Source organism: Plectropomus leopardus, chromosome 9 (genome assembly GCF_008729295.1).
Source record: "Plectropomus leopardus isolate mb chromosome 9, YSFRI_Pleo_2.0, whole genome shotgun sequence".
NCBI classification, from domain to species: domain Eukaryota; kingdom Metazoa; phylum Chordata; class Actinopteri; order Perciformes; family Serranidae; genus Plectropomus; species Plectropomus leopardus.
In genome coordinates this window covers 22,723,015-22,741,904 of record NC_056471.1, presented here as the reverse complement: position 1 = coordinate 22,741,904, position 18,890 = coordinate 22,723,015, and the positions used below count along the sequence as shown (strand labels likewise).

The window sequence follows — 18,890 nt, the reverse complement described above, 5'->3', positions numbered from 1 at the left end:
GATCCTCGAACATGCATTCATGTGCAAAACATGAAAATTTACATCTTCACACGTCCACAGACTCTCCATTCACACACAGTCACTTATGTGCTGCAAGTAAATGGCCTCATCCATGTTTTTGAATGCATCATTTGCTTATTTCATGTTTTATTGATGCAAATTACTAAGGTAAAACCAATGTGCAAGATGACCCAGCATCTTAGTGGGAATTCCCAACCCACAGCTGCTGAGTTGCATCATACCACAGTGAAAAATCTGGAGAACCACAGTGAAAAAATAAATAACAAGTAGATGGTCATTGTGGCTTGACACATTGTATTGTCAGGAGGCAAAGAAATGTTTCTGAGCACCAAGATCCACCCCCAAAGCCACTGCACATGATTCCTATCTGAGGGCCGCAGGGAGAGGAGGAGGAGAGAGAGATAGAAAGAGAGAGAGAGAGAGAGAGAGAGGACAGTCATGCACTTACTAGCAGACACCCACACACAATTTCTCACCAGACACCCACACACACTTACTCACATACGCTGCATACACATCGGAGCGCCTGCTTTATAGCCGCTCTGTCTGTGGATCTATTCGTGACAGACGCGTAGTGCCAAGATGCCTTCCTGTGGCTGGCTGTTGTTGGCTCTGTCTGTGGCAGCACTAACAGGTAAAAAGTTCCTTCTTTATCTTCAGTAATCTCTGACTTTTATTGAGCTGCTGCACTGTGACGGTCAATAAATCTATTTGCTTATGATGGTGACAGAAGCTGTGAAGTGGTGTAAAATGTAAAAAAAAAAAAAACAAAAACAGATCATATGCAATTAGTTTTGATTGCATGCATTCAAAATAGCTTGCACAAGGGGCATAAGAAATTGCCATCTGCTTTCTCTGTGGCTCAGATTTCTTTGCATAAAATTTCATCACAGACGGAGAAAACAGCTTTCTCTAATGTCCCTTTTTATCATCTTTACTAGATTTTCTGCGGACATGGACTACACTCTCTCACTGCATTACTCTTATTGGGCACATTATGATGAATGTGATTTATTTCCGTCTTTATTTCTTGCACAGCTCTCTCATCTGAGCTCGTCCAGTGTCCTTTACTTTGACTGACTGGAGAATCGAGTTGCATCGATTGCAAAGATTCCTCTGACTGTCACCTTGTCTAAAAAGATTTAACACGATAAGTCATCCAAGAAAAACAAAAGAGTGGCACTTTATGCTGATCTGAAAATGTGCTTACACAGCTCAGCTAGGTCACCACTTCGTATTACTTTCCAAGGTCTTTTCTTGTGACCATGCACTTCTCATTTCAGAAAACACTGTTGCTGCTGTTGTGTATGAGCAAACCGAGAGGAACTGCTCCGTGCACCCACCGGTAAGATCAACTGGTGAATGGAAGCACAAAAAATTACAGAAATGACTTCATATAATTGACCTTAAAGAAGTCACACAGCATTTTCAAAATCATGCAACATGTTGCATGAGTTTTATAAAGTTAGAGTTAATGATTACTGCACAGGCACTACAGTTAATGATTACAGTGGGAGATACAGAAAGGGATGAATCAGCAGTTCTTCAGGTTTTAATTAAATCTTAAGACTTCACACTCTCTCCCTCCCTCTGCCTGTGTGTGTGTGTGTGTGTGTGTGTGTGTGTGTGTGTGTGTGTGTGTGTGTGTGGTTTTTTTTTTTACAGTACCTCCCCAGCACAGCAGTAAATACCACTCTCCGGCTGCAGGAGTTACGAGAGCAGATGCTTCTCCTGAATATCTCTGCCTACATTATCCCTGGCACTGATGCTCACCTGGTACATCTGCTGTCTGCCATAATTAATTCATCGGTGTATAAACTCTGTGTGTGTGTATTTGTGTCAGATGCTAACCTCTGCTTCTCTGTCAGAGTGAGTATATCGCACCACGTGATGCCAGGCTGGCCTTCATGACCGGCTTTTCAGGCTCCGCAGGTACAATCCCTATCCGCCTCTTGTCTTCTCTGCCGCCTCGTCCTTTCGTTCGTCGTCCTCCTCCTCCCCATGACTCAACTCCCCACGTCATGCAGCTCCTCTACTTTCATCCCACATCCTCCCCATACAGCCATCTCCTTGTTCATTTAGTTTCACCGCTTTCACTCGCTGCGTCATTGCATCTTCTCATTCATCAATGCTCTCCATCACACACTAACTTCACCATTAAATCTACTTTCACGCAGTATTGGAGAACAGAATTAATGATCGTACATATCTCTGTGCTCAGCTGTTGCATGCATGAAAGGATAAAGAGACAGATGACATTTCAGTTAAGTGCTGTTTTTACGCCGGGCGAAACTTATGCCAAACTCCTTTAAGAAAGTGACATTTTCTGGGCCTTCATTAAAGGAATATTTCACCCACAGAATTATCATTAGTATATCAGTTATTCAGCACATTTTACATTGAATTTGTCGAGAAAACTTTTTTGTTGAGTCGAAGTAAAAGGGGTTTGTCTTAAACACTAGCAAAAGTATATCAAAATGTCCGTTTACAAGCATTCACATAACTTGTGCAATATAATTTATGTCTCATTTATCCAGTCAGATGCTCAATATTCAAACTGCAATAAAATGGAAGAAAAGAAAGGCTATGATCAAACAAATGTATTGACATTAGCTCACATTAAATGTCAGTACTCTTCAAGATGGACAAATGAGTGTTGAAAAGAGTGACTAATCAATGAAGATAATTCGCAGAGGCAATAGAGAGAAAGGACTCGGTGTAAGAGACGCCAAGCATCACAATCAAGTCCTCCATCAATCAAAGTCCACGATCAGTCGTCTGTCTCGCCACAGTGAAGGGAGGTTTATCTTTAGTCTGATCTACGAGGACAACCGCGGCGTGTTGAAAATGTTTGTGGAGAACGTGATTCTTGATGCCGTCACACACACCAACCACACTAAGAGAAAGACCGACATCAGGGTTCCCATGGTCATGGAAAACTTAGAAAAGTCATGGAATTTTACAGTCACATTTTCCAGGCCTGGAAAAGCCATGGAACTAGTAAAACTCATGGAATCTTTTTGGAAAAGTTAGAGAATTTTGTTTTGTGAAATGAAATTGTTATAGTAATCTTCCATAGATAACCTCACAGAAAATGTAACATAACACCAATTTTATTTTCTGTTGCTGTCAATATAATGTTTTTCTAATATGCGATGATGTGACATCATTTTGTTAACCATCATGTACGTTTCTTCATGTTACGTCTCTCCCTTCATGTATTCCAGCTAGCTGAAATTATGTTTAAATAGTTTGAAACTGTTATCTTTAAAAAAACGCCAAGCAAGCTTGCTAAGAAGACAAAATTGTTATGGGTCCTTGAAAAGTAATGGAAAAGTTTTGAAATTTTGTCAATGAATTTGCGTGGAAACCCTGACCATCAGAATCAGAATCCGGTTCTATTGCTGAGTACATTTACATATACAAGGAATTTAACTATGCTTTTTTTTTATGCAAAACAGTTAACATAAAGGAAGAATAAAAATATTGAATTTAAATAGAATAAGACATAAAGTAAAATATAGAAGCAATTTAAAAATATAAAATGAAAAAATAGAATATAAAGACCACAAAATGTATGTACAAAAGGTGCACTGGAAGAATCGTACAGATGTGCATGGATGTGGTGTATCCTCGGAAGATTTGTGGTCATTTAAGTCCTTTTATCTCATCTGCATTATTTACTTTTGGAATAAAGTTTTCTTGGCAACTTATTTCATAAGTCACACTACTGTAGGCTATTCAAAACACTATTAACAAGTTTGTTCATTTATTTGGCATGTTTCCCATCGGACATTTTAGACGTTGATATTTTCAGCTGCCGGACAACTCGACTTGATACCGGCAAAAAGCATATGCCACCTAATGTATAGCCTGTGCTAAGTGCTTCTTAAACACATGCATTTTTCTGTTTTCCTTTCAAACAGCAAGCTTGCCGAGCTAGCTCCATGTCTGTGCATTTTAATAGAAGGGTTTTTAACAGAAACGTTACAGCAAAAATTCATGTGTTTGAATTTTTTGTTCAAAGTTAGGGCATGCAAGCATAAACGTGTTCATCAGGAGTTTAAGGTAACATGTGATGAGTAACTGATATAGAAAATGATCATTATGTGGGTGAGGCATTCCTTTAAGATGTATCAGACAACATTTAAATTCAGAAATCTGTTCAGCTTTTGCAATTTAAGTCTATCCATATCATGTGAGGGTACAACCGTGGAATGATAATGTAATGTCTGATTATATATCCAGCACACATCACCAGGTCGCCATCTCCCCTGTGTTTCTTCTCAGCCTTCCTGTTTCTTCTCACACGCCCACATTTTTCAAGATTAGCTGGCCCATCGCGCATTGTTCTAAGTCACCTCTGACATTTATAGTCGTTTGTAATTCACTGTCAGCGCTGCCCTCTCCATAACACAGCTGCTGTCCTGCCTCTCCCTCAGGCACTGGCGTGGTGACTCAGACCAAGGCCGCTCTGTGGACAGACAGTCGCTACTGGGTTCAAGCTGAGAGACAGATGGACTGCAACTGGGAGCTGGAGAAAGATGGTAGGAGGGCGATTGTATTATGATTGCTTGTTATGACAACGCAGGGCACATGAATTCCAATCAGATATTTGTGGGTTTGATGATCTATAGTCTATAAATATCCTGACAAATGTGGCACACATTATCAGAGGACTTACATGATGAAAGCAGCTCATGAAAAAAGGTCACTGCATGTTCTGTAAAATAAAGTTTAACTCTGTGTTTTTCACACATGATGCTAATGCACATTTGTAAAATATTCTGCAATGCAGATTTTGTTGTAATGGCATCTACCATCAGTTAAGGATTAGTACAGAGACAAAATAGCTCAACACAAGAACACATGCTGCATAAAGACACATGCTGCAAATACAGAAAATAGAAGTCATAACACTGCAGGTCACACAACAACATATGTTTTCAGGGGGCTGTAGAAAAGATTGTTATTGTACTTGAGGTATTGGCTACACCTTCAGCCTTTTACAAATGACTAGAACTCCTAGTATGTTGTGATTTATTCCTGTTTTGTTGTTTAAGTTGCTATGTTTATTTACATTAATTAACATGTTTGCTGTCAAATTTTTCAGTGTTTCCCACAGTAGAATTCACGTGTGCCTAGCTGACTTTTTGTTTGTTCGTGTGTGTCCTTTTTTGTTGTTCCATGTCCCCTCTCTAAATTCAGACTTTTTGCAGTCTTAGTTGCAGGATGGGTAATTGATTTGTCAGTCCAATCAGGGCTGATCAGATAACATTGATGGGTGAGAGGAGCAGCTGCTATAGGGATGGTGAATGCAAACTTTTAGACCCAGCACAATTGACAATTAAGTTCCACTTTCATTGTGCCTGCTGCTCCATCTGTGCCCAGAGTACGCTCTGCATCCTGCAGTGTTTTTCTATAACCAAACGATCTATATATTCCAATAGCACTCCTAATGAACAGCTCAGCTCCGTAAGTACATGATTGTGTTGGAAACCCAGTTGTTGAGCACATTCCTGAAAGAGGAAACAGAAAACTTTTCAACGCCCAAGTGGTGTTACTGTTGGCACTACTGTTGCAAAGACAACTGCATAACTTCTGTTTTTCTCAGTGCTTAGCTACTGACCACACTAATATCTTGTTTTCAACTATGAAGTAAAAGCCAATCTCAGATTCATGCTTGTTTGGCATTTTGCCTCATTATATTTGCCTGGTCACTAACTTTTTATAAAGCCTTGACCTCATTTGAGTGCTGTTGTGGTACACGATTAATATCTTGAACACAGAAAATAAGAAGAAAACAAGAAAGCACAGGCAGGGGCCAGAAAAATATACCACCACACACCTCTAGTGGGTCATAAGTGATGTTTGAGAGAAATTACATCTGTATGAGTCTGAACATTGCTTTGTGAAGATAATCCTGCATAGTATATCTCAAACATCTTCAGAGGGAATTAATGTGCTTGAGGCTGAGAATCACAGACAGAATAGTAAAGCAGAAGTTCTTAGGGACAGATTGATCAATCTAAGTTTTGGTGTCAGTGGAATTTTTTGCAATAACAAATATGTAGAATAATGACAGCCTTTATTTTTTAAGTTTTAGTGCATTGAGCTCTCTGGTCATGTGTAGAAATCTAACGTCTGACACAAATGTTTTTTAACATCTCTTGTATTTAACAGTCTCTTGAAACATATGGAAAATATGGACCAGAGAGTGACCTTTAACTGCTTGTAAATGTAATCTTTTATATCTTTGCTTAAGTCATTGCCCTGAGACTGAAAAGCAAGTTGTTTATTACACCTTTAAAACTGCACATTTTCCTTAATGAAACTATAATGTTTTATCAGTTTTTACATATTGACATACAGTTTAATTGTGCAATCCACATTTTGTTGCAAAGCATTTTAGGCTCATTTGATTTAATACACATCAAACTTACAAAAAACAAACATAATGAATATTTCTGTGATGTTTCACAGTGTTCACCACAGGTAGGTCAAATGGATTTACTCTGTCACATCCTGTAAAGCCAATAATAACTCTGTCGTGTGATGTTCCCAGTGTCCGTCAGCAGTATAGCGGAGTGGCTGATCACTGAGGTCCAACCAGGCAGCGAGATCGGCTTTGATCCCTTCCTCTTCTCCCTCAGTGAGTCTCTATTCTCCATCGCTCCTGTCAGTCCGCGTTAACATCAATAAAGGGCTCGCCCAAGTAGACGGAAAATTATTGATGGAGCCACCAGACGCCATGCAGACTGTTTACTTGAGATTGATTCGGCTCAGTGTGTGTAATCATGTGCAGTTTCCTCCATTAGAAACGCAGGAGGACTACAGCATCAATCTGGAGTCAAGCAATCGCAGCCTTAAGTCCATCCCTGTTAACCTGGTTGACCAAGTGTGGAGGGACAGACCGCCCATCCCACCTGATGACCTCACCCACCTGCCGGACAGAGTCATACGTGAGTGTCTTTATATGCCTGTTCACACACACACACAAACACACTCTCTGCAGTCTGCTGCTCTGCCTGTGTGGTGCCCTTTATCTGTGTGCTGATAAATACCTGCAAACTGGATAGAAAGCAATAAGCAGCTCCACAAACACAGCCATAAACAGCCCATTCATGTTTTTATGGCTGCCTGTCAGATCAAATACTAACTTTGACAGAATGGAAAAGCCTCGGGAAAAGGAAGCTGTCTGGACGCCTGTGGGCCTCATTAGTCTTTATGGTAGAAGAATAGACAAATGGAACAAGTGGAGAGCATCATAAAACTAATGGTCTGTGTGTGTGTGTGTGTGTGTGTGTGTGTGTGTGTGTGTTTTAAGTAAGTCTTTATAAATGCTGTCTCTTAGTTTTGATATGAAAGCTTGTCCATATACTTGGTAGTCTTAGCGGAGTGCATAAAGTGATGAGCACTTTGCAGACGGCAGGAATGTCAGAAAAGGACAAAGATACAGGAAAATCACTGATGTGTGTCTGCACGTAGAGGGAACCATCAAATTTCCAGAAGGTTCTGCTATTCATGTCCTCAGAGCTGCACTAATCAATACTTTTACATGAACTATGGGTCAGTGACATGCAGTGTGAAAGGTGTTGCTCTCTGCAGTTTCCCTCAGCTTTAAGGAGCAATTAAGGGCTTTTTCATGTTAGGTGCAATTGATATGTACCATGCCAAAGTACAATTCCCCCCACTCCCTCCACTCTCCCACCACTCAGCTTTCACTTTAGCAGTATTGTTCCATACTTGAGCACATTTGCTTCTTCATCTATGCAACATCTGTCTATGGTTTTGCTACAGTAAAGAAAAGAGTGCAAGCTGCAAAAATCCCAATCTCATTCAGTGGAGTCAGCCTTTACATTACATAGTTTATATTTTGGAGACAACGTCAAGTAAGGTTGGGCCAGTGTGAAAATTTCAACTAACACAGACTTAATATGTGCTATTGTGAAGATGCATAATGAAGCTGTATAACACAAATGGGCATCAAGTGATTCTTGTCATGTGGATGCAAATACTGGTAAAGTATAATGTGTGTGTTTGCAGAAAGGTCCTGGCAGACAAAAGTGGAGCTCATACGGACTCAGATGAGAGACAATCCTTACGAACCAACAGCTCTTCTGCTATCAGCACTGGACGAAACAGCCTGTAAGTAACTCAGACTTGGTCCATGAGAAATGTTTTAACAAATCATGTTTGTGATTTAGAAAATATTATAGTAAACCAAAGCTAAATTTGCCAAAAAATGTAGCTGATATGAATGTCTTAGATGTGAATGTATTCACTGCAGTAGCCTCTAGCTGAACATTCAGTTGTAGTTCTTCACCCCCACAGAAACAGAATTTGATTTAACCCCTTAAGACAATTTGTTAGTCTTTAAATGTACTTAATTTGCAAAATTACATACCACTATTAAAATATTTTGAAAAAGAAAAAAAAAGCATATTTGATTGTTTTAACAATATTTATATAATTTTGCCTTTAGAGTAGTTATAAACACCATATGAGTACAAAATACATTCAGTTATAAAAAAAAAAAAACAACCTTAAATTATCACAAGTATTGAAAAGTGCCATTTAACAACAACAGACTAAGTCCCCGTGTTCGCCAAAGCATTTTTGCCAGAGCGCTTTGGAGGCACAGCGTTTTTTCAGCTGAGACGCTGTTGTTGTATCTGGTTATACTTAATATACATGAAAATGTCGGCACAAGGTACAGTATTTGCTCCGGGTGAAGGGAAGGCTGAAGCATTTAGGGAGAGGAGACGAACCTGCCGTTCTGTGTGGGTCATAAGAGGAAACATATATTACCATATGTTATATTAACATTTTTCATCCCGGTTGTTGTTGTTCAGCACTTGTACATGTTCGTAATAACAGTTGGTCTTTGTGAAATGTGTCCCTCCTGCGCTGTGATTGGACGGCTAGGTAGGCCACTTAGGGGCTGCAGGGCCTTCAATAGCTGATTAGCTTTGCTTACGCTTCAGGCTCTGAAAATACAGTTTGCATGAAATGATAGGACAGAAACAAATCGCAAATAAAACCATAGCTTTTAGGATAAATCTGTAGCCTGAGGAGTCTGATGTGAGGGATTATGATAAGAACACAGCAATCACAATGACAGGATGTGCAACTACAATACAAAATGACCAAAATATATAGGAAACAGACTGCAGATGTTTGTTTGCTTTTTAAATTGACAATAGTCATCACATAAACACATGCAAGAAGAAAGATATAAACATTAATTTTTACATTTATACTCTTTTATTATCAGCAGTAATAATGTTATCTTCACATTGTGTATTGTGTTTGCGGACATTCAGCTCAGTAAAACAAACTGAGTTATTCACAGGCATCTTTCATTGAGCACTGCTGAGATTCAGACCCTTCTCGACTTCAGATTTCAGAATTAGCGAGTTTATTTTCATTGACAGGAGTGCAGAAGCAGTCACGTCCGTCACACACAAATGTTAGATATATAAAACATGTCTTGGCTCAGGTGCAAGTAGCAGATGATGTAAATGAATGCAGGAGATGCTTCTGACAATCAGGGGTGGTGTATATTTTTGATTTCTAGGGCTGTTCAATCTACGTGGAAACGACATCCCCTACAATCCTTTCTTCTACTCCTACACGCTGCTCACAATGGACGAGATCTGGTAAGTCCATTTTTCAGGGATTACATGTGTGAACATGTGGGATTCCTTTGAAATTGTCTTGTCTCTGTTCTGTCGCATCACATATACCAGCATAAAAAGACGTGGCATTTTTCTTATATAAACCACTTCTTTCATGAACCGCTTTCCCTTCTAACCATCTCTTTCAGGGTTTTTCTGCACACAGACAGAGTGACAGACGAGTTGCGGGTGTACCTGAACGCCTCCTGTAATGGATCCCTCTGTGTGCAGCTGAAAAACTACGACAGTATCCGAGATCACCTGAAGAAGTATGTGGCCCAGCCTGGGGTCAAAGTGTGGATCGGCACTGAGTACACAAACTACGCACTTTATGAGCTCATTACACCAGAGGTACGCAGACGTATTATTCCATTTTATTTACCTTTTTTTAAAAAAAAAAACAAAAAGAACTTTACTGTCTTCATATAATTTCATGTATCTTTCTCATTAGATAGCTCATATATCGAAGACATTTCTATTATGTCAAATTACATTAATAGGTGTGTCAACCAGTGGTAAATCAGAATAACAATTTAAGTATGTTTATGTAGTTTTGAAATCGTAGAAAAATATCTTCAATCCAGCTAATGTTTAAAATTCTACTTGCTATGTTTCATATTTCCTGATAGTTATATTAGCTGTTTTTCTTCTATCAGCAATTATGCTAACCTTACTGTTAGTGTTATTTTATGATAAATTTTCAATCTGTAAAATGTACATGCAGATCAGCCCAAAATCAAAAGCGCTTATTTTTCTTCTTACCTGTAGTGCTATGTAGCTTGCTATGTAGATTGAAAAAATTTGTTTTTGATTTTGAGTTGAATTGATTTTAAAGCGAACTGTCCCTTTAAGTGATTCTCAATTGCACAAGGCCAATTATTCAGATATCACCAGGCTACATAATCAATTTGTAAAATAAGACTTCTTATTCACTTATGATAGCAGTAACTAATGCAGAGTTTGGAAGTAAATGTACGCAAAGAAATAACTAGTTTTAAAGGACATGTTATTTTGTATTAACTTTTATTTTTTTCATCATGTAGGAGAAACTCATGACCAGCTCCTACTCTCCTGTGTTGACAACAAAAGCAGTGAAAGATGAGACTGAGCAGCGAATCTTGAGGGACGCTCACGTATGTCATCAGCACACAGACACACTCAGGTTATAACCACACCAACGTGTACGTACACACACGAGCACCGACGGCTATGAACACTGCTAATGAAAAACACTTCTGGTTGTAATTCAAATCTGCATGACCAGATAGGAGCCTCTTGTGCGTTTATGTGAGACTATTATCATTCCAGGAGCTCGATAATCAGCCCTCACTGTCAGACCGGCGGGACATTTATGAATCATTTTCATCGAGAGCTTGAACACTTCAGTGAACACACACCCTGATGCATTTATTACCCTGTCCAAAGACGTCTGAACAGCCTTGCAACGTGTCATGTAAATCGTTGGTCTGTGCGTGTGGTTTGTGATTGATGCAAAGACTCTCAGTGTGCTGTTGTATTGTTGTGTCTCTGTGTAGGTGAGGGATGCAGTCGCGGTCATCCAGCTGCTGATGTGGCTGGAGAAGGCAGTGCCAGAGGGCAAAGAGACGGAGCTGACTGCTGCAGAATACGTCAATAAGTGCCGTGGGTGAGTGCATACGAGATGGAGAGGCGCTGAGAGACTGTGTTTGCTGAACATGAACAACAAGTGTTTTGTTACTTCGTGACATTAAACAGGTTAGAATATAAGTGCTGTAGAGCCTAGAAAACATTTAATAATGCAGCATAAAAGCAGAGAGCCATAAAGACACTGAAATGTTCATTAATTCAAAAAGACATTTAAGTGTCCCCTGATCATCATTACAGCAAACAGAAGGACAACAGAGGCCCGAGCTTTGAGACAATCTCTGCAAGTGGACCCAATGCAGCACTCGCACATTACAGGTAAGATTTCTTCACGTTCATCCTCTTCTCTTTCCGTTTCAATCATTTAAGAATATTTGTTCTTTGTCTTCTTGTTTTTGCAGCATGCCTTAAGGACCATAGAAGTTGTTACATAATTCCTGTTATGGTTCCTTGCGTTATTGCTGAAACTTTTTGCATACAATATGTAGCTGATTTTTCTGTTTCTTCTGCGTTCAAGCATGCTCAGACATCCAAGATATTATAATCAACTGCGGACAGTCATTGCATTCTCGTACACTTTTGTCCAGACAATAGGCAAAGCATGACTGAAAATATGACTTAACTCTTAAATCTCTTATTATCAAAGAAAATCAATGAAAAGACAAAAACAGTGAACTGAACAATGAACAATGTTTCACTCATGACATTAATGCCATCCAGTGCACCAGTTCTGTAGAAAATAGTCCCCAACAAATTAACTATTAACTACTGTTTGAGTAACAAATAGGAAGTATTATAGTGCTGAGCTGTTTTTGAAAATTATTGAGTCTATTTTACATTAAACTTTATATTTAAGTGTTTCTTAAGATTTACATTTTACTGGGGGTGAATGGCCTTGCAGCTGAGTCCCACAGACTGTTTTTATCACCAACAAATGCGTGTAGGATTTAATCATTTTGATTCTAAGTGGGTAGATTAGTGGTAAAATACTGCTTTATATTATTTCAGGATATCTGAGTTTTTTAATGTACATAGTAGCTAGTCGAAGGATGAAAAGCCAAGCATTCCTTGCTTTATGTTGACTATATGTTAGGATGAATTTGGACATTAGTGATTACTAGCTTATTTTTTTTAATGTATGTTATATATCTATTTTTCTATACATTCATTTATTTTATTTTAATTTATTTGCTTTGTATTTGTGTTGTATATATTATAGTTATGTATTACTCATAATGAACAAAGAAAGTCTAAAAAGTAATTTTTAGAAAACAAGGACCCATAAGTGTAGTAAAGTAAAAAGTACAATATGTTCCTCTGAAATGTACTGGAGTAGAAGTATAAAGTAGAATTATTGTACTAAAAGTATGTCAAAATTGTACTTAGGTTCAGCACTCAAGTAAATGTACTTAGTTACTGTTCACCACTGATAATCACAGTATGAATCTGGCTGAGAGCCTTGATTGATTGAAACTGAAAAAGTTCAGCAGTCGTTTTGAACTTGTAAAACACTGGCATGGTCCTTTAAATATGCTACAACCTACCCGCTGCAGTGCTGCTATTATTTCCTGTTTATTTTTCTCTCAGTCCTACAGAAGAAACGAGCAGGAGGTTGACAGTTGACGAGATGTACCTGGTGGACTCTGGTGGCCAGTATCTGTGAGTAAAAACACACAAACACTCCAGTTTCACTTAACATCACTGGCATGTGAAATGAGTCACTATGTCTCTCACTACTATCAGAGACGGGACCACAGACATCACTCGGACAGTTCACTGGGGAACCCCCACAGCCATGCAGAAGGTAAAACTTTATATAGTAAAAGTATGACTGTTTGAAAGGATGTTTACATTTTCTCTGTACAAACACAAGAAATGGTAATTATTCACACTGCAGTGGAGTTTCTCCGTATCTTTTTCTGTATATTTTTATTGACATCATTATGTAAGTCAGAAACTCTGGTTTTTATTTGACTGTTGGCTGTAGAAATCTGCAAATCACAAAACATTTATGGCAGATAATACAAAATAGTCCTTTAAAATACCCTCTCCCTTTCAGTAACCATACATGTCGCTTTACAGGAGGCCTTCACTCGAGTGCTCATGGGAAACATTGAGATATCTCGAACTATCTTTCCCTCAGGGACAAGAGGTGGGAGTGAAAAACAGCCATGCATGTTTTAAACAAGATTTACAGATTAATAATCCTACCCTGAAACCTTCCCTCGTTTTACCACTAGAGAGCCCAGTTTCTCCACTTTGTGATCATTTTTGAGTGGATGAAACACAGAAATGTATCTGCAGCAGGATGTTTGATTCATGTGCGCCCTTTCTTTATCAACAGGTGTAAACATGGAGATGCTCGGTCGCCGGGCATTATGGGAGGTGGGCCTGAACTATGGCCACGGCACAGGTCATGGTGTTGGAAACTACTTTGGAGTTCATGAGTGTATGCTCTTTTTTATTTTTCAGACATTATTCAAAGTTTATAATCCCTGTATGAAATTAATAGCCTATTTATATTCTATCGTGCGAGGGCATTGACTGCAACTTAAAACACATTTTAAAGCATAAATCCATCCGCAGAGTTCAGAGGTAGATTTCAAGGATCTGCAAAGTCTAAAAGCATCATAATTGTGATGCACAAGAGGCTGTTTTACATCAAATTCAACTTCATTACACTGTGGTGCTAATGCAGTCAGTGGGAGTGATAAAATGAATAAACTGGCAGGCAGTTTGCATGTTTGAGCACACATTTCACTTTGCAACCGCTTCCAACATTACAAAAGACACTCAAACAAAAGGAGGATAAATCTGCGCAGGTTACACGAACAAGAAGGCTGCTGATTCTCTGGTGTAGAGCTGCAACTAAAAAAAGAAATAATGATAATAATATTTTCTCGATCAATTAATCTGCAGACTATTTGTATCCATTGACTGCTTAATCATTTAGAAAATACTGAAAAATGTCCTCCACAATTACACAAGGTGCCATCTTTAAATGTCTCAATTTATTGGATTCACAGTTCATATTCAAAAAGATTCAGTTTACAGTGATATAAAACAGAGAGAAGTAGGAAATCCTCACACTGGAGAAGCTGTGACCCAAAAGTGATTGAAGTTTTCCCTTAAAAATGACTTAAAGGAGCCGTCAACAACACTGAGAGCATATCTGTGATTCAGAGTCTGACATGTTGTCTGCAAACGGACCACAGTGGCAAAAGTGCTGACAGAACTAACAGCGTCAACGTAGCGGGGGAACCGATGGGTGGGCACTTTGTTTCCGCCACTTTGCACTGAGTCGGGACGGTGTTATCAGCAGAAAGTGATGAGCGCAGTGCAGAGAGGCGGCAATTAACTTGCCAACTAACCCTAACCCTAACCCTAACCCTAACCCTTACAACACACAGAGGTACTTCAATCTCTGCTCAGGACGCCGTTGCTCATTGTATACGCACATATTGTCATATATGGAACCTTTAAATGATCGATTATCAAAATATCTTGATTAATCAACTAATCGATCAAACGACTAATTGTTGCAGCCCTGCCTGTATGTGTCAGCATTTTATCAGGAACTGCAAATTCATAAAAGAAACAGTGGAGTGCCTGCACACTGGATTTTAGCTGGATTTTAGCTGGATTTTGTGATGCTTACTTGCAGGATAATATTAATATTGGGATACAGTAAGGCATCTGAGTTTGCAACTATTTTATCACAACTAACAATAAATGTGTAAAATGAATGTACACACATGAAATGTATTGAAGATCAGTTTTTACTTTGTTTTCTGTGGTGTCATATACATGTTAATGATGTCATATTGTTGTATTTCTCCAGGGCCAGTTGGCTTTCAGAGCAACAACATTCCCTTCAGAACTGGCATGTTCACGTCTATTGGTGAGATTTTATTCCTTTTTAAAATAAATCCACATCCACTACTTATAACACAACATTAGCATAATAATTAGCATTTCATAGTTTCATTTTTTAATGTAAAAAAAATGTTAATTATTTTATTTAAGAGCCTGGATATTACAAAGAGAATGAGTTTGGGATCCGGATTGAAGATGTTGCTGTGATTGTGCCTGTACAGACAAAGGTAGATATAAAACAGAGCGTTTCTGGTAATCATTTCAGTGATTTCCTGGTTTTAATAAATGATGTCAGCATTGTCAAGGTTACATTATTGTGACTGTGCTCTTGTTTCCCTCAGTATGGTCATCACTACCTGACCTTTGACACTGTGTCGCTGGTTCCATATGACAGAAAGCTGATCGACACCTCGCTCCTCCGCCCAGAACACGTAGGACATTTAATTTGAATTTATTAATTTATTAAGAAGTTACGAGAATGTCACTATCATTTCTTTTTTTAAAAAATAGGTGCTAAGAAGTGTTAACCCAGCACAGTGAATAAATTCCTAGTAACAAGTTACTGTATAATGCAAGTTTACTTCCCCAGAGATGTATCACCAGCTTCCTGTCATAATTTGTAAATACCTTTCGGTTTAAGTGAGTGTGACATGAAGCGAGTCTTTTCATTTTCCTGCTTTACAAGTGCAGGTTTCCTCCTAAAATCCCCCCTTTAGACTTCAGGTAGAAGCTTCTCTGCAGCTCAGTGATCAAAACATCCTTTGAGAAACAAAACCACGTGTGAAAACAACTTCTATGTTTTGTTTAATTTCATCTTTACAGTAAATGTAAGATTACTTCATGTGGTATCTCTGTACAGACACTGTATTAATTTAATTAATTAACTTTTCAAATACTAAGAAAAACTGTTTGTCTTTGGAATTTGAGGTTGTCTTTTTAATTTAATTGTGATTTATTTATAGTATACATCACCCAAGATTCTCAAGATCAGTGGTAGAAAGTAACAAAGTACAATTACTCCAGTACAATTTTTATGTACTTGTAATTAACTTAATATACTATACATTTTATACTTATTTATACTTCTACTCCACTAAATTTTAGATGTAATTTTTTTCAGTTCACAGCATTTACTTAACAGATATAGTATCTGATATAGTTTAGGATCAGTATTATAAAACTCTTAGCAAATATGGAATAAAGTATAATGCAGTGTTAAAGGTTGACCTGCTCATTTTTGGGCTGGTGCTTTTACCTAAGTAAACAATAGAAGTACTCCCTTCCTGACCGTCAGAATAGCAAAGAAAATGTATTTTGTATTTTTATACATCAGGTGTGGCAACACCCGTCGTCGGAGGCGTTATGTTTTCAGGTTGTACATCAGTCCATCCGTCTATAACATTCTCATAAACACTGGATCTCAAAAACACCTTGAAGAAATTTCTCCAAATTTGGCACAAACGTGGACTCAAGAAAGATCTGATTAGAATTTGGTGGTCAAAGGTCAAAAGTCAGTGTGACCTCACAAAACAAGTTTTTGGCCATAACTCAAGAATTTATATGAAAAGTTCATAAAAGGATTCAATTATGAAGTTCTGACATTTTATCTGCAAAGAGTCGGAGGTCAACTTCACTGTGACATCATAATGTTCTACAAAAAACACTTTTCTGGCCATTACTCAGCATCATAACTCAGGAACAGAGGGGGAGACATCTGGTCAGATTCTGAATTGGTGTCACTAATTTTGGGTGCCCACTTAGAAACTTTGCTGTATAAATCTTCTGAGCTGCAGAGGGGAGGATGAGTGTGACTCTGTAAGTGCAACTTTGTGGATACACAGAGGCATACATCTACGAGGCGGTAATTCTAGTTTGACGATGTGGCCAAGTGGCAAAAAAGGATAAATTAATTTTCGTATATAATCCACACCTTATTTGATACTTTTTTTTAAATGCCAGTGGATTAGATCTTCAGGTATATTTGTAACTTTCATTAAGACCATTTTTTTGTCTCTCCAGCTTCAGTGGCTGAATAAATACTATGAAACAATCCGGAGGCTGGTGGGTCCTGAGCTGGACAAACAGGGACTTCAGGAGGAGAAGGACTGGATGCTCAAACACACAGAGTCCTTCACAGAGTCCGGCTCTTCTGCGTCCGTCTGCTCCTCCTCGCTGACCCTCGTTGCTTTGGCTGTCGCTCTCCTCCACAACATCATCTGAGCATCTTCATCTCTCTGGTACATCCACAGCAGACTTGCACACTAATGTTACCCCTATGCAGTCTCTACTGAGCAGCTATACCAGGTCGAGAGATGCACTGCAATTTAGCATTTTTTAATTGAAGGATATATTTGTAATGATAATTTAACTGGGTGGGTAAATGGTTGATATTGTGGTGTTAAAATGAGCTTTTGTGTGATTGATGTTTTAGCTTTTTTGGTTTTTAATCTGGACATTTGTATGACCAGCTGATATAATTTCTATTTTATTAAAGTAACACTCTTTAAAACAACAGTGTGGACACAAGTCATGAATCTGATGACATTTTTTAACCTGACAATTTCATCACACTCTGAGTGAGTATTTTTTTAAAAAAAGGTAACAGTCAAAGAGTAAATTGTAAGTACATTTGAATATCATTGCCCAGGTCACCAACATTGTGAGACATTAACATATGGTAGAATATAGGTTGTGATATCAGGTGAGCAAAATTCAATGTCAGGACGTCTAATGCAATTTCAATTTGACATGAAACACTGAGGTTCTGATAACTTGCGGTCTTCAGTTGTGTTGTTAACCAAAATACAAACATGCCACCATTATCTTGAAAAACCCAGCATCTTTAAAATCTCCATAAACTATTAGTTCTCACACTTTAGACATTTAAAATATTGTCAACCTGTTTCTCAAAGTTATTTTACATTAAGTGTTTCTCACATTGTAACACTGCATCCTCGAGACCTAACATAGAGCTATATTGCCGTCAAGATAAAACATTTGCAAAGACAAGTTTCGTAGCCTAATATTTTAAATCCTGGTTGCTTACATGATCCTTATTGGGAATTAAATTTATCCAGTTTACTTTGAATATAAGGTACCTGTTTTCATCTTTAGGCTTGTTTATAATTTTCACTGACAGTACAATTTGATTAAAACAAAATGGGGAGCCATTGCTGAAAATATTGCACTGTATCACTGCTAATGGTAGAAAACTCTGCAGGGTACCTTTAAATAAAATAACTGCGCTTAAATGTAACTTTAGACACTACCTCTGGTACACTGCATTAGACATTTACAACACTACATTTCAAAGGAAATTGTACTTTTGAATCGACTGTAATTTATCTGTTAGTTACTAGTTAAATTGCAGATTTTCATTTTTATGTTCAATAGGATTAAATATGATGCATATTTTATGGATTAATTTGCCCTAAATGCATTCAAAATTAAAATAAAAGCCTAGTCCCAGTTATACGGAAAGTCCCTTTACAAGCCTGGTGTGGTGACACATTTTGACAAATAAACACCTGTCTCAGTTAGAGGCTGGTTACCATGCAAGTTATTTGGAAGTATAAAACAGGGTTGTTGGCTACACGCTGTAGTTAACTGCTTAGATCACGCAACAAACATGTATATATGCTTAAACCTTTGTCAGTCTATACATACTATATATCATGTTAGCTTGGTAAG

General features: G+C 38.2%; 1 protein-coding gene across 1 annotated transcript; it reads left to right on the top strand.

The window, feature by feature from the left end:
• Positions 1-511: 511 nt before the first annotated feature.
• xpnpep2 (X-prolyl aminopeptidase (aminopeptidase P) 2, membrane-bound) lies at positions 512-17,663 on the top strand. The gene is made up of 21 exons (XM_042493581.1): positions 512-655; positions 1,305-1,366; positions 1,687-1,797; positions 1,890-1,953; positions 4,464-4,568; positions 6,587-6,673; positions 6,840-6,983; positions 8,068-8,169; positions 9,602-9,683; positions 9,851-10,052; positions 10,745-10,834; positions 11,237-11,346; positions 11,565-11,642; positions 12,912-12,983; positions 13,068-13,128; positions 13,407-13,476; positions 13,669-13,773; positions 15,166-15,225; positions 15,351-15,427; positions 15,542-15,631; positions 17,220-17,663. Exons 1-21 carry the CDS (start codon positions 604-606, stop codon positions 17,418-17,420), a joined length of 2,025 nt encoding a protein of 674 aa, XP_042349515.1. The 5' UTR covers positions 512-603; the 3' UTR covers positions 17,421-17,663.
• The last annotated feature ends 1,227 nt before the right edge of the window (positions 17,664-18,890 follow it).